The sequence below is a fragment of the Ictidomys tridecemlineatus genome, chromosome 3, assembly GCF_052094955.1.
Source record: "Ictidomys tridecemlineatus isolate mIctTri1 chromosome 3, mIctTri1.hap1, whole genome shotgun sequence".
Taxonomy (NCBI): domain Eukaryota; kingdom Metazoa; phylum Chordata; class Mammalia; order Rodentia; family Sciuridae; genus Ictidomys; species Ictidomys tridecemlineatus.
The window spans coordinates 61,936,861-61,952,446 of record NC_135479.1 but is presented as its reverse complement, the minus strand read 5'-3'; the positions used below and the strand labels follow the sequence as shown (position 1 = coordinate 61,952,446).

Here is a 15,586-nt window from a genome sequence, read left to right as displayed (position 1 = left end):
GCGACCATTCTGGGACCTTTGGCCACTGCTGTTAGCCACATGTGAAAAGTCCTGACTAACATTAGATGTCATTAAAATCGAAGCTTTTATGTCCCCACTGGGGAACCTGGGGGCTTTCAGACAGAATCAAGCAGAGAAGCTGGCTCTCTGGAGCCAGACGGGTCATTTGACCCTCATTTCTCTCCAGAGAGTAGACAGGCCTGCACTCTTCCTTCCAAGGAGCCAGTTTAAAATGTAAGAGCCAAAGAACACGGAGGGTCCAACCCTATTTTGCCAATGACAATATTTCCCAGTGGGAACTGGATGTGAATTTTCCAGAGCCAAAAATAATGTTTGATTTCCTTGATATCACTTAGCACCCCTCTCCACATCAAAGTCCTGGATGCACAATCTTGAAAATGTCCCCCACTCTGGGGTCTCTGAGTATGCACAGGGCCCCCATCCCATTAGCCTTCCAAAGGAAAAGAACTGTCCACATTACCTGGTTGAGCAAGTATTTAACTTGTAAGATATAAAGAAAGGTTGCCTGCAAGAGAACCAGAGGTGGATGTTAACGTTGTGGTCTGGCCACACATCAGTGAACGGGGAGCCACGGCTGGCTTGTGCCCTAACCAAGACCCAGCTGCCCTCTGCCCCCACAGGGACCCACTAAGCCTCCCTCGAAGCACAGGGGCAGGAGCAGGGCGTTTGTGTGGCCAAGGAGTTTACACACATCTCTCTTATGGATTCATATGATCCAAGCACACCCCCATCTGAAAAAAGGAAATGCAGTTTTCTTGGTACATGGCAAAGATATTCTGGGGATATTGGGAGGTAACTTAGAGGGCCCCTTCCTTGTAGACAAGGCTGTTGTCCCACTCAGTGGAACGATGAAAAAAAAAACACATTTTTTAAAGATTTTAGGGTAGAACTGGAGGTGCACCTCAGTGGTAAAGCATTTGACTAACATTTTAGGTCCTGGTTCAATGCCCAGCAACTCTCGCCCCCACCCCCAATACCTGCCCCCCCCCAAAAAAAGTGACATAAAAATAAATGAAGGGCTGGGTATATAGCTCAGTTGGTAGAGTGCTTGCCTTGCATGCACAAGGCCATGGGTTCAATCCCCAGCACCACAAAAAAAAAAAAAAAAAAAAAGAAAGAAAGAATCAATCGGGCTGGGATTGTAGCTCAGTGGTGGAGTGCTTGCCTGGCATGTGTGAGGCACTGGGTTTGATTCTCAGCACCACATATAAATAAACAAAATAAAGGTCCATCAACGACTAAAAAATTATTTTAAAAAATAAAAATAAATAAAATGAAAGCAGATAAACTATAGAGCACAGAGTTAGTTATGAGGACCAATGGATACTATTACAGGCTGAACTGTGTCCCCCAAATTCACACTGAAGCCCTATTCCCCGTGTGACTATATTTGGAGGTCTTTAAAGAGATGATTGAGGGTGTAATAGTGGTGCCCTAATCCAACAGGATCGGTGACCTTATAAGAAGGCACTAGGGGCTCTGTACACAAGAGGATGACTAAGTGACTTGGCAGCAAAAGAGGGGGCCATCTACAAGCCAAGGAGAGAGGCCACAGAGGAAATCAACCCTGCTGATACCGTTACCTTGGACTTGCAGCTCCCAGAACGGTGAGAAAATACATTTTTGTTGTTTAAGTCCCCCCAGTCTGTGATATTATGTGGTGACAGCCCCAGCAAATGAATCCATCCACACTCTCCAACTTAACGACCTCAGCTTTGATGGTTCATTGACCACAGACAAATGGGTGTCAAACATTAACACCCACTGAAGGGTTCGGTGGGATCCCACTCTGTCTCCTGAGCGTGTCTCCACAAAAGGTCTAAAGGTCAAAGTGATGCTCTTAGAGGTCATGAGGTGGGTAAGACCTCTGGGGGTGGGGGAAGAAAGTCTGAATTCTTCTCTCTGGATGATCCCACAAGGCCCTGAAGCTATTGGAATTCAAGAAGGTGGCCTCCTGGGATGGAGTCACACACACACACACACACACACCCGCCCCCGCAACCCTGGTGTTTCTTTGAGATGAAGTTAACATTGGCTGCGTCCTTAATGGGTGGGATTAAAAGCACACTTCTGCAAAGGAGCCTGCGTCACCCAGGAGACTCACAAGACTGTCTGAGCCAACACATGGGGTTCACAGACGTCCCAGCTACTGTTCACCCCTGGACCTCAAGGATGGAGCTTTTGAGCCCTGGAAAACTTACAGGAAGAGCTGGAATGAAGATCATCACATAGGTCTGTGTAAGCCTATATCATGAAAAATAAGAAACAATGAGAGAGGCCTGTATTTCAGGAGAGGCAGAACAGAATGACCCAAGCTGCTTTTTGCATCCTTGGTTCTTCCCAAATGAATGGACTCAAACCACTGCAGCGAATGGGGAAATTGATACACAGATCTTGTCATCTTATGACCCAAATGACCTTTCTCGCTTCTTTCAAGCCTAAGTGTAGGATAGGTGTGTTATGGTTTGGATGTGAGCTGGCTCTCCCAAAGCTCCTGTGTTGCTGTTTCGAGGTGAAAGGACCAGATGATGAGAGTTGTAACTTAATCAGGAGATCCATCCACTTGATGGATTTATGATTTGAAAGGAATCCTGTACTGGATAGTAACTGTAGGAGGTGTGGTGTGGCTGGAGGAAATAAATAAACCCGAGGGGGTGCCCTGGGGGATTATATCTGGTCCACCTGGCTCCTCCTTCTCAGCTACCATAATCTGAGCCGTCATAATCCTTTAAACCTGTGGGTCTCAAACGTGGCAGCTCATTGGCATCACCTAGGAAGCTTTTTTTTTTTTTTTAGTATTTATTTTTTTAGTTGTAGTTGGACACATACCTTTATTTTACTTATTTTTTTTTTTTAAATGTGGTGCTGAAGATCAAACTCAGGGCCTCCCACATGCTAGGCAAGCGCTCTACCGCTGAGGCACAACCCCAGCCCCACCTGGGAAGCTTTGAAAGCGACTGAGGCCCCGACCTCACCCTGGACCAATTAAGAGTCCTGGAGCTGGGGACCAGATGCCTGGGTGGAGGGTTAAAGTGCCCAGGTGATTTTAATACCACCCTCAGGCACAAGTCACAGATCATGGACTACCATGCCTCACGGAGGATGTTTGTAAAGCGAATTCCCATCAAAACTCTTTACCCTGGAAGTCGCCAGGAGAGAAGGGGGTCCAGATCTTAGAAGCCAGGTGTGGAAGGAACTAAGGTGGGAGGGGTCAGCCAAGGAGGGCTGGATGCTCATCTTGGTATTCAGCCTCGTCCCTGCCCTTTATAATTCCCAGAGGGTGAGCCTGCCTGGATAGATGGTCCTTCTGCAGGGGAGGATGCCCAGGCCACCACGACACATCTCATCTTACCTGGACACATCCGGGTCCTGCCTGAAGAGCAGCAAGATGTGCTGAGTGTTGAGGAAAAGCGCCCAGCAGGGAAAGCAGCAGAGGAGCAGAATGAGCATGCCCCTCTGTAGGATGACCCCCACATACTTCAAGTTCTGGCTCCCGTATGTCTGGGGTGTGCACGTCCAAAACAAAGCCATTAGCACAGAAATGGCACATCTTCTCTGTCCCCCCCAAAGCCTCCCATCATACCTCATAAACAAACATGCCAGCAGAGACTCTGCCATATTCTTTAGGGAGAAGGTGACCATAGTGAGAAAAATGGGTAATTTTAGAATGTCACTGCCCATGAGAACCATCCCAGGGGGGATATTTTTAAACTGATGACAGTATCCCACTAAAGTCACTCTAGATCTAACTGATCCAAGGTAGGATACCAAGTAATAATAATGTTTAGAAGCTCTCCGTGTGATTCTAACGTGCAGTCAGAGTTGCATAACCTGGAAACTTGTTAAAAATGCAAATTCTCAGGCTCCATTCCAGACGTACTAGAGTGGAAACCCTGGGGTCAGGGCCAGTGGTGTCAGGAGCCAGTTCCTGCTGACTTACAGAAGCCAAGCTGTGCGCGTCTCTTCCAGTTTCACGTTCAGTGCCATCTCCACGGCAGCTTCAGATTAGCCAGAGGGAATGTTTACACAAATACACATGGTTCCTCAATTTAGGAATGGATCAATCTAATTTTTCAACTTTAAGATGGTACGAAGGGGATCTGGGTTCAGTCCGTGGAAACCACGCTTTGAATTTTGATTTTGGATCCTTCCCCAGGTTTCTGATATGAGGTATGATCCTCTCTCTCTTGGTGCTGGGCAGTGGCCGCTAGCCACAGCTCCCGGTCAGCCCCACAATCATGAGGGGAAACAACTGAACACAGTGTGTTGTGTGGCTAAGCTAGGATCTTTGGTAGGTTAGCGTGCTAAATGCATTTTCAACCTCAAATGCTTCCAACCTGATGGGTTTATTGGAATATAATAGCACAATCAATTTAAAATATCTATAGATGAGTCGGAATGTTTCCCTCCACCTCCTCCCTCTTTCCCAAAGCGAATGTGAATATTAACCTACACTCTAGATAGGGCCCAGCAACGTGTGTTTTGACAAACCCTTGAGGTGATTCTGATACAGGCCCAAGTTTGAAAAACTACAGGCTCAAACGTGTACATGATAGAAGGGACTTTTGCCAAATATTCACTGTTTGGTCAAAACAAATCAGGTAGTCATACAGTGAACACTAGTTCACAGTGCTGAAAGGAACCCAGCCACATTTCAAATAGAGCAGGAAAGGAGAACTGGAGTCAATTGACTGAGAATGCCACAGGTGTCTACTGTTGCGGATTTTCTCATCCGTGGGCACACAGGACTCTCCTTCTTGCTGATGGGGTTCTGCCATCTATATACTTAAGATGTTGGGGACACTGAGAAAATGTGACCACTTCCATACCTGGGAGATGAGGGTGTCACATGCAGAAGATAAGCCATGTCCCACTGAAATGCCGGTGACATTGATAACCTGGAAATAAACCAAGGAGAAGACCAGACGTTGTTAAAGAGGAAAGAAAGGTAAATTTTCTATCTTGCTGATCCAAGCCAGCCAAGCTCCTCCTTCAGCATTAACAAGCCAATCTTATCACCTCGTTAACTCCCGGAACTCCTGCTCCAATCTATTGGGCCAGATTAAAGGACAGACACACGAGATCAGAGAGGGATGAAAAATCTAGGTCAGAGGTCCTTACCCAGTGTTTTTGTATTTTAAGTCTTAGATATTTTGCTCTCTAAATTCAGGGAGTCACGAACCCTTCTTATGGGAACGGAATGGGGCACTAGCCATTTTGGATCAGTCCCTTGCTCAAAAACTGTTGGTTGAGCCCCCATCATCCAGAAATCCACACTGTGCCATACTTTAAAATCTGCAGCTTCAGGACTGACAGGATGCTCCAAAAGTGGTCCTGTGTCATCGCAGCAGGAGAAAAGGAACACTGAGGGTTTTCATAAAGCTCTGCTAGGAAGTCTGGTACGTACTGCAATTGCAAGTGTGACAGCATCCAGTTCCAGCTTGCCCAGATGGCCGCAAAACACAGAGCTTATGAAACTGATCAGGAACATCATCAGCTGGGCCAAGAACTGGGAACAGAGGGGAAGAGGAGGAGAGATGAATGCCAGCCATCACAGTCCAAGGTGGCTCGGTGCCCTCCCCCAACCAGCTCCAGTGGGAGGTAAAGGCACCCAACTTTTAAAGAACCACTGCCAGCTTCCATAGTCCAATGGATGATTTCTGAGGGCCTTTTTGAAACAGCCAAATGTTTATCTGCCATCACTGGGTCAAAAACCCATTAAAATTTTTTTTTAATTTTTAAAAAACTTTAATTGAAGCGGAACTTGCTGGTACATGCCTGTAATACTAGTGACTCGGAAGGCGGAGGCAGGAGGATTCCAAGTATGAGGCCAACCTGGGTAACTCAGCAAGATCCTTTCACAAAACAAGAAATAAAAAAAGGACTGGGGATGTAGCTCAGGGGTGCAATATTTGCCCACACCCCTAGATAGGGCCCAGCACCCTGTGTTTTGACAAACCCTTGAGATGATTCTCATGCAGGTTCCTGGGTTCAATTCCAAGTACCAGAAAAAAAAATGTTTTTAATTGACACATAATAAGGATACATACTTATGGGGTACAGTGTGATATTTAATATAGTATTACATTGCCATGTAATGATTAGATCAGGGTAAGTGGTGCACCCATTACCTTCAACCCTTATCGTTCCTTTGTGTTGGGAACATTCAAAATTCTCTACACTAGTCATTTTGAAATATGCAATTAATTGTTGTCAACTCTAGTTACCCTACTGTGCTATAAAACGTGAGAAGTTTACCTCCTATCCAACAGCACCCCTGTACCAACAGGTCATCCTCTTTCCATTCCCCCAGAATCACATTTTTAAGAACATCCTAGCCTTTTTGGTGTTATTTTTCACTTCAGTTGCTCATGCATAGATCACATTAAATTTCTTCAGAAGTTTTCAGAGGTTGCTTTCTTGGATAACCTCTTTGTTCCTTGTTATTCCAGATTCCTAAATGAGAATTCTCCTGAAGAGAATATAGCTTTCAGTGGCAAAAACTCACTCCAGTCAGCATTGACATTCCACAATCAGCAGGGCCTAAGGTAGGAGTGAGATCATTCACTGAAAGGCCAGTATAATCTGGGATCCCTGGGTGAAATGCTACTGGTTGCACCCGAGTATCTCTGTCTCTGTCTCTGTCTCTCTATGTCTATGCCTCTCTCTCCCTTTCTCTCTCTCTCCCTCTCTCTCTCTCTCTCTCTCTCTCTCTCTCTCTCTCTCTCTCTACTGTGGATTGAACCCACAAGCACTTTACCTGTGTTTTTCTTTTTTATTTTGAGACAGGGGTCTCACCAAGTTGCTTAGAGCCCCTCTAAGTTGCTGAGGCTGGCCTTGAACATGCAATTCTCCTGCCTCAGCCTCCTGAGTCTCTGGGATCATAGGCACATGCCATTGTGCCCAGCTACCTATAATTCTGTAATTCTACAAGGCTCAGATATGAAAACAAATTCAGTTTCTGGACTATTAAGCTTATTCTTCCTCAAAATTCCAGTGACTACTAAGAATCGCACAATGCTTGGTCACTTATATCTTGAGGTTAATTTAAAACCAGTTCATGCTCATACCCAAGCAGTCCAGTATCAGATTATTCATGTCTTATGTCTCTCCAAGAGGGAGGTTCATTTGAACCCCCTCCCTGGGAGAAGAGAACAGGCATCTCAGGATTTGCTTGCCTGCCTCACAGAAGCCCTTCCAAAAACTGGTGCCAGGGATGGTGATACTGTTGGTTCTGCTCCAATGCTACCTCTTATAGCCTTTCAAGGGCTTCCAGTGACACAGCTTTTATTTCTGGTCTCCACACAAACTGTGCTAGCCCTTTAGCCATCCCAAAATTGCTGTATTAGTACCTAATCAGGTCCAGAGCTGTAACAAGGTGACTACTCTCTTTCCTTTCATCCCTAGAAACATCTAGAGAGACCATGTCCAACTCCAGTGATTGACCAGACCTTCAAAATATGAATTGGCTTCTTCTAACTGTGTGTCTGTGTGTGTGTGTGGGGGGGGGGGGGTGTGCACCCAAGTCTTAGGAACATATCTTTCTTGCATCAGCTCCCAAACCCAGACCCTCTCTCACTACCACAGAAATCAAATGTGAATTTAATTTCCAACAGGGCCTCTTTCTACTGAGCAGAAGGAAGACTTTGGTATTGCACAAGAAAGACAAAATAAGACAGGAGAGAAATGGAAATGGAGGCGTGGAGATGTAAATAAAAGAGGTGGGGACCAAGGGTGTGGCTCCGGGATAGGGGGCTTACCTAGCACAAGTCCTAAATTCAATCCCCAGCACCACAGAATAGAAAAAGAAAGGAAAAAGACGTGAATAATCTGATTCTGTAGAATCTAAAGCTTGAGCCAATGGATTTCCATAGCCTCGTGCCAGGACATAGTGACATGATTTAGGTGTTGTCATTTCCCTTACAGATGTTCTCTGTGGTTTCATTCAGTGGTGTTGGTGGCTATTTAAATTGTGAATTCGGATAACTTCAAAGGTCTTAGGTCACCCAGCATCATTTCCCAATCTTTTCAGATGGCTGTTCATGAGGTGTTGGGTGCCCAGAAACCGCAGCAAACTGTCATGTTCACGGAACGTTTTCTTTTTTCTCCTTTCCCATAGAACTTCATGTTTCCACCGCACCGTTCCCTGCCTCCTTACAGGTGACCCATAAGCTATTTTTCATGTCTTCATGTGAAAAAGGCTCATTCTTGCCTATCAACAGGCCTCTGGAGTGCAGCCGAGATTTTGCTATTATAAACCATACTGTTCCGAACATCTTTTCAGCTGGGTGGGGATGAGGCATTTTCTTAGGGTGAGCGCCCAGTCCAAGGGTAGGAATAGTTCAGATGTCTCTTATAAAAAAAAGTCAAAGAAAGTTGAGCACAGTTCAGCTGATCCAGTGAGACACACCTTCAATGTCAATGCCAGCTAAAACTGTTCCTTTGTGAAGGCCGCTACAATTTTGCTGGGGTTATGGTAACAACCCTGTTCTCGTTACCCAGGCCAGGCAGCCAAACCCAGCCAGCCCATCCTGATCCTCAGACCCAGGAGGGACAGAGTTCTGGAACTTAGATTTACTAACTACTCCTCAGATTCTGGTTTCAAGCCCTTTGGGTGACTCCTAGTCACAGAATGTGGTTTATGTACACAAAGGTCACCCAGGGAGCAAGGTGTTAAAAATGCTTGTGTTCTGGCTGATTTGGACAAACTGATTTAGGAGATAAGGGGGGCTGACGAATCTGTATTTTAACATATCCTCCACCTACCTCCATATATAGCCTATACACAGGTGCTCAAGTGTTATCCCAAAATAACACTTTGAGAATGTTCTAGACCCTTGGGGGAAAAAAAAAGCATGTTGCTATGCCAGGGAATTCACCCATCCTGGACAAAGTTTTGTTGCCCTAAGATATCTCAATGCTGCCTGAAAAACAGTGAACTGAACTGGCAGTGGCTCAGATGGAGCCAAATGGACAATAGAAATTGTGAAGAGTAGGGGCTGAATGTGTGTAGCTCAGTTGCAGACCTCACACTTAGCTTGTTCCAGGCCCTGGGCTCAGTCTCAGTGAACTGCTCAGTGAACTGTACAAGTCCTCCACAAGGACTTGTCTTACCCCTTCCCAGTGGGCCTGAAAGTCCACTCTTAGCAGCAAAAGGTCAGCACAGAAAAGAATCTGCGAAGTCACCCCAGACAGCCTCCTTATACATGAGGAAGCTTCAGTCCAAAGTCACCTGACGGAACGCAGAATGTCTTTTCAGGACAGCGTCTCTGGAACTCAAAGTGCCTGGGTGTGCATTAACCAAACACCCATGGCTTCATTCCTACCCAACGGAACCCATGGTAGAAAAGGAAAAGATGTTGCAGATTCAGGAACTCAGCTAAGTGGGATTTGCATGGTGAGCTGTAGGGACACAGCAAGTAGTCAGGAAAGGTCCCTGGAGGCAATGAGTTAACATTTGAATGATGAATTTTCTAGGCAGAGGGACCGAGTATAGGTAGTGGGAGGGGGTGCTGAGGCTTCCTAGGAGAAGGGCAATGGAAGACAGTGAAACAAGCTAAGGCAGGAGGGTTCAATAGAGATCAGAGCTCAGAGGGACTTACAGGATCAAGTTCAGGGGTTTGAGCTGGGGCTCAGAGCTCAGATATGCATTTGAAAGGATTTTCAGAGCTCCATGTGGAATATTTTGGACAACATGAGCTAGAAACTCTGCTTGAAGCTATAGTGGTCCACTGAGAGAGTGGGAATGTGAAGTAGATCTCTCTGAGAGACATTCAGAATGCTAAAACCAGAAGCCTTCAGGAGGATGGTTTGGAAGGGGAACTGGAAAGGAGAGAGGGAAGGTCCTAGGCCCCGCTGGGGTTCTGTCTTTTAGCTCCCACCAACACTCAATATTTCCCCACATCCTTTCACTCATCCTTTGACCTGTCTGGAAGAGGAACCATCTTCCCCTTCCTGGTTTTCCTCTCCTTTGGCCTGGATTGTCTCCTGTCCCTTGCAACCTTCCCCGCTGAATCTGACATATGTCACTAATCACTCCCTGTCAAGTATTTCCCTATACCCCCATGACAATTCACATTTTCAGCCTGCATTTATTTGTTTATTTTTTTGTCTTGACTCCAGTTTCATCTGATGTCACCCCTCTGCCCTGAAGTCATCTTCTGCCCTGAAGCCCTAGAAGTTTCCAGAGCTCTTTCCCAGAAGCTTGGACCTAGGCATCCTACTTCTCTTACATCACAGTCCATGCCCACAGGGAAATCCATCTTTGGGGTTATTTTTTGAGGACTCTAACAATTCATCTTGGTTGGAAGATGCTAATCACAAAAGGAGAGCACAATTGAACGGCCTGAGGCTAGGTATTTGCAGACTACCACTTTCCATCCCTGGGCAAATACCTGCATTCCTAAAGTTTTCAGCAGGATAAAATGAAGAGCGTCTTTTGAGAGGTGAACCTGTTCATCTCCCACTCTCTCCTTGGCCTTCTGGATTATTCTCTCTTCAGATCAATAGGAGAGTATCATGGTGAATTCTAATGCTCCCAAGTGTCAGGAAACATGAGAGGTCTGGAAGGGAGATGGTGAATAAGAAAGAGGAAACACACACACACACACAGAGAGAGAGAGAGAGAGAGAGAGAGAGAGAGAGAGAGAGAGAGAGACAGAGGCACGCCACACTGGCCATTCTACCTATTTTATGGTAGAGTCTTGGAGAAGACAGTATTGGACATTGACCACAGGGGGAAAAGGTTTTGATCTCCTATCCCTTGCCCCTTAGAAAATAGGAAACTAAACAGCAGATGGGAATAGAGATGGAGAGGCTTCAAGACAGGATCCATATACTGGTACCAGAAGTCTCCAATCTCATTTTTGCAAAGCATTCATGGGCATGTACATAAAAGAGTGGAAGGGAAAATCCCAAATTATCTCTTGACAGTGTGATCTTAGAGTATTTTTCTTCTGTTGTCTTGGGTCCCTTCCCTGCAATGAGTATGTATTTGTAATTATAATAAACACAATCATGCACATGTATAGGTGTCTATGCTCACAGACAGATCAGTCTAATGCTCATCCCTGGAGATCCAAGGAGGTCTCCTACACCCAAGACATTGAAACAGACTGAATTTGGGGGATGCCCTCTGGAATGGAGTTCAACTTCCTCATGACGAGAATGGAAGCCATGGGTCTGCCACCCCATGGCCTAACCAGGGTGGCCAAAGAAGCTGAGGATAGAGACTGCCCCCTGCCCTGACCTGTCTAGCAAAGGCTAACTAAATCTGCATATGTGTATTTCCTTCCTTTCCTCCCATTCTGCCCCCTGTTGAGGCCAACTAATTCTACATATGTATACTACCTGGCTTTGGTTTCTATAAATTTTAAGGGCTTTGGTGGGACCTGAAGGGAGAAGGAATCTAGCTGCTCCCCCCCCCATTTGATCAAACTGCAAAAAGTTCACTTTTCTTTTTTCCATCTTGTGCCTATTTTTTACACAGGTGGGTGGCCCAATCCAACCAGCTGGGCTCATCCTCACTTTATGGATGGACAAGTGGAAACTAGAAATGCTCAAATTCACAAATCCATATCCTAACATACTTTGGAAGAGATGGAAGCAGGTGTAACAGGGATCCTCTTTTGAAATTGCCCTGATTTCCTCCTCCCTTCGCCCTTCCATCCCTCCATAATCCTTTCAGAGAAAAGAAAGCCCACCTAGAGGTTACAATGTTAACCAATGTTAACTGCTAAATCCCCATCCCCTGCCCCCTTGCAGTACCGAGATTGAAGCCAAAGGCTCTCTAACACTAGGCTACATCCCTGTATCCCTGTATTTTTTATTTTGAGACAGAGTCATGCTAAATTGCCCGGGTTAGCCTCAAACTTGCGATCCTCCTGCCTCAGGCTCTCAGATTACAGGCCTGCACCACCATGTCCTCTAAATATTTCTTTAGAATTCTAGAACGCTGAACATCTGATGACCTTTGTAGTGCTCCTTCTGTTTGGATCTATGTATCAACTAACAGGGAGGATGTAAATTCAAAAGGAAAAGAACGGCAGCAGCTCACTGACCCCAGGATTGGAAATCTACTGCAATGTTCCAGAAAAGAAAAAAGAGTACACAGACGAAGAGAACCTGGCTCAGCACCTAGCTTTTCTGCCCTGCTTCTCCTTTCTCCTCCCCATAAAAGCCCTTTGTGCCTCCTGAGAACTCCTAGATGGATCTTTGAGGGGATAGCTTCTCTATTTTCTCAAGAATGCCAGCCCTTGAGTAAGCCTGAATCCATTGTATCAACTCTCAGCTCTCTAATATTGGCCTTCCAGGGGCAGGTAACCTGGACCATTAATTCCCTCAACACAGGGAAGTAAAGCCCAGGTCTAGAGATTCCAAAGTAGGAGTTCTTTCCTATCTACCAGGAGCATTACAGCCTCCTACACACTGGGTGGATTTTCATTTCATAGCTTTATCCTCCTCATGATTCTTACTGCCTGCACTCCACAATGCTGTCACTATATCCCACAAACCACGGCAAGTGCCATTGCTGGAGGCCACACCTTTCCATCTCAGCCAGAGCAGGTGCAGAATGTGTATGCCTTAACCAAAAATGTATTCTCTTTAAACATTCACTGACAGCTTCTGGTCTAGTTGAAGTGGCTATCCTACCCCACAACTGGAACTGGCAGAACATGAACAGGATCACATGTTTTGTGGTTCTTACGATTTAAAACGCACACGCGCGCACACACATTACCTTTAAAAGGCAAGGCAGAAAGAGGCCTAAGCAAAAAGCAAACCAAAACAAAAACCAAAAAAACCCACAGATAAGAACTTCAACTCCAAACAGAACCACGTTAAAACTTTTTTTTTTTTTTAACACAATTACTTGTGGGAAAGGGAAGCTGGTGCAGGATGCCTTTGCAGAGGTTGATTCCGAATTCCAAACACTTTCAGAAGCCTAAATGCAACAGGGACAATTCGCCTTCCTCTTCCATGCCTCAGGATAATTATCTGGATACCGGAACTACCGGACTTAGCCGCTAGTTGCAAAGAAGCCAAGTTTTGGGTACTTTGAAGTTCTAGTAACTTTTGCTTAGTTCTCTGAAAATCCGCACTCACTGAAGGCACCCAGTGGTGGTGGTGGGGTGGGATGGGGTGGGGGACAGTTTCTTTAGGGGCACAGATTCCCGCTTCACAGGAGGTACTAACGCAGGAGGCGGGAGCCGCCGGCCTTGCGGTGCCTCCTGCTCGCCCAGGAGCCAGCTGTGCCCAGTGGAAGGGTGCAGATCAGTTGGCAATCAGGACACATTCGGAGCCGCCGAGGCGCACAGGCGCCCTCCCGGATCTACGCACCCTGGGAAGGTAGCGCCCACCCGGTCCCCCTCCTGCGGCAAGTTCCCTCGGTCCCCACCTCTCCCAAGTCCCAGGAGTCAACACGGGTCACGGGGCCCCCAACCTGCCTGGACTAGCCTGCAACTGGGGCCACCTGACTCACCGCGGGGCCCGCCAGGATCAGGAGCGCCCGCAGCTCCTCTCGGAAGTCGGAAAACAGCAGGCGGCGCAGCCCGCGGCGACCCGAGGTGTTCTCCGGGCCTACCCGCCCGGGCGCGGGTTCCAGGGGAGCCTCCATGTGCCCGGCGCGGTGCTGCCGGGGAGCGCCGACACTAGCTGCAGGACCGCACTGGGCCCGCCCCAACTCCAGTCCCCGCCCCTGACCACCGCCCCCAGCTCTCCCAGCGCCTGAGTGCGCGGCCAGCCAGCCGCGACCTTGGACCGGCTCCTTGCACCCTAACACCGGGGTCGTAGGCCCCCAGTCCTAGGAAAGCTGTGAACTCCGGCACTTTTTGGAGATCCGAGTTTGAAAAGCTCTCAAACTAACGGAAAGCGCTCCGGGGATGGGAGGGCTGATCCTCCGAGGCTCGGACATTGGGACGCGCTGTGGCCCGGCGTCTCTCCTGGGGGTTTCAGAGTCTGAAGTTTGTAGAGTGGAAGACCGAGCTGGCGGACAGCCAGTTGTCCGGGTTGGGCGCTTTGGGTGGTTGCTGTGCAGCTTGCTCTCAGCGCATGTCGTTTCCCATTTGGATTCTACATACTTCTCTTCTACCACCAGTAGTTCTCTTAAGGAACTTAGAAACTATCAGGATAAAGCTGCAAGTTGACATTTTCCAGTTTGAGTTCGCTGGTCTTAGATGCTTATCCATCTGCCAGAGGTAGGAGTAGGAGAGGCTGCTGCCTTAGAAAACGTAGACAACTCGCCTCGCAGAACCTCAGTTTCCTCAAAATGATATGTACCTGCCAGTTCTGAGAAATGATTGGGATCGTGTGGGTGGAGGGCCTGATCCAGTACCACGTGACCCCAGCCTGGCACTCAGTCGCTGCCTAACAAACCTTAGCTACCAAGTCCAGGACGATTTCTGTTAACAGGCAAAATTCCTTCTGTTCTAAGTGATCCATCTTAAGCAGTGAAACTAGGAAAAGAGAAATATGTTGGCTCAGGGAACCAGAAAGTTTGGATTCAGGGATTTAAAAACAAGATCAGTAGTATTTTCCCTTTAGCCACCTCTCTTCCTCTCCCTTGCTCTCCACACCAACTGTGATTCAGTCTTTAGTTTCTTTCTTCCTGAACCTTTCCCTTCTCTGCAGGTGATGGTGGCTTCTAGTGCCCACATTCCTATCTTACTCACCCTGTGGGCCAGACCCTTCCTGCTTTTCTTCTAGCTCCAAAGTAACAAATACAAAACTTGGAGACAACTTAAATCAACCCTGCTTAGGTTTCTTACCCACTTCTGGAATAATCGCTCTGGCCAGGAAAATAGGATCTAATGTTTGACAGCAACTGAAACATGTACTGAACTCTGTACCAAAGGGTTGGATGCTATTCACAACTAGTTAAGCGTCCCACCAGAATTGCATGGAGTAGAGAAGTTTCCCAAAAGCTATGAGACCTCATAGATAAAAATGTTAGGATATAGACTAGATCTTTGGTCACTGCTATTGTATTTTTTTTTTTTGCTCTTCTGGTTTTATATTTTATTACTGCTGTGGTGCTCAGACCTTGACCAGGTACCTCCACAGCTGCTTCTCAGTTTCAGGTCCTCCTGCTTCATGACTCTGAGGCACATGACACACATCTTTTTGGTGTAGATCCTGGGGTTTAAATTTCTTGCCCTTGTAGAATTTCCTGAGGTTTTCTTTCTGAATCTGGTTAATGATGGAGAGAATATAAGCAATGTGTTTATGGACTGCTCTCATCTTGGAGAGCTTGGACTCAATGCTGCCTGTCACTTTGGGGATGTGCAGCTGGGACAATTCTGCCTTCAAGTCATCCAGCTATTTCAACAGCTCCTCTTCCTCCTTGCTGAGAAGATCCTGAGCCTTCATCTTGCCCATGGCTGAACAAGCCTCTGCTGTTGCCTGCTGGCCTTTGCACAAAACAATCACTGCTATTGTTCAATAGCATCAGATTTTGGATCTGGAATATCCCCCCCCAAAGACTCATGTATTGAGGGCTTGCTCCCTCATGCAGTGGAGGAACTTGTGGGAAGTGATTGGATTGTTAGGAATCTAACCTCATCAATGG

The 15,586-nt window shown here is 46.8% G+C and overlaps 1 protein-coding gene across 7 annotated transcripts in view; it reads right to left on the bottom strand.

Annotated features, from left to right (window-relative positions):
- Positions 1-13,701, bottom strand: part of Slc47a1 (solute carrier family 47 member 1) — a 38,098-nt gene extending 24,397 nt beyond the window's left edge. For 2 of the 7 annotated variants that reach the window (XM_013365773.4, XM_078042990.1), the window contains exons 1-6: positions 13,502-13,698; positions 5,429-5,530; positions 4,851-4,919; positions 3,374-3,522; positions 2,223-2,265; positions 482-526 (exon numbers count right to left, since the gene is read on the bottom strand). In XM_013365773.4, the coding sequence (XP_013221227.2) occupies positions 482-526; positions 2,223-2,265; positions 3,374-3,522; positions 4,851-4,919; positions 5,429-5,530; positions 13,502-13,636 (543 nt within the window). In that variant the 5' untranslated portion in view covers positions 13,637-13,698. Of the gene's footprint in view, positions 1-481; positions 527-2,222; positions 2,266-3,373; positions 3,523-4,850; positions 4,920-5,428; positions 5,531-13,501 lie in introns of all 7 variants that reach the window. The other 5 variants (XM_040269622.2, XM_078042991.1, XM_005341493.4 and 2 more) reach the window with 5 other exon arrangements.
- Positions 13,702-15,586: the final 1,885 nt, after the last annotated feature.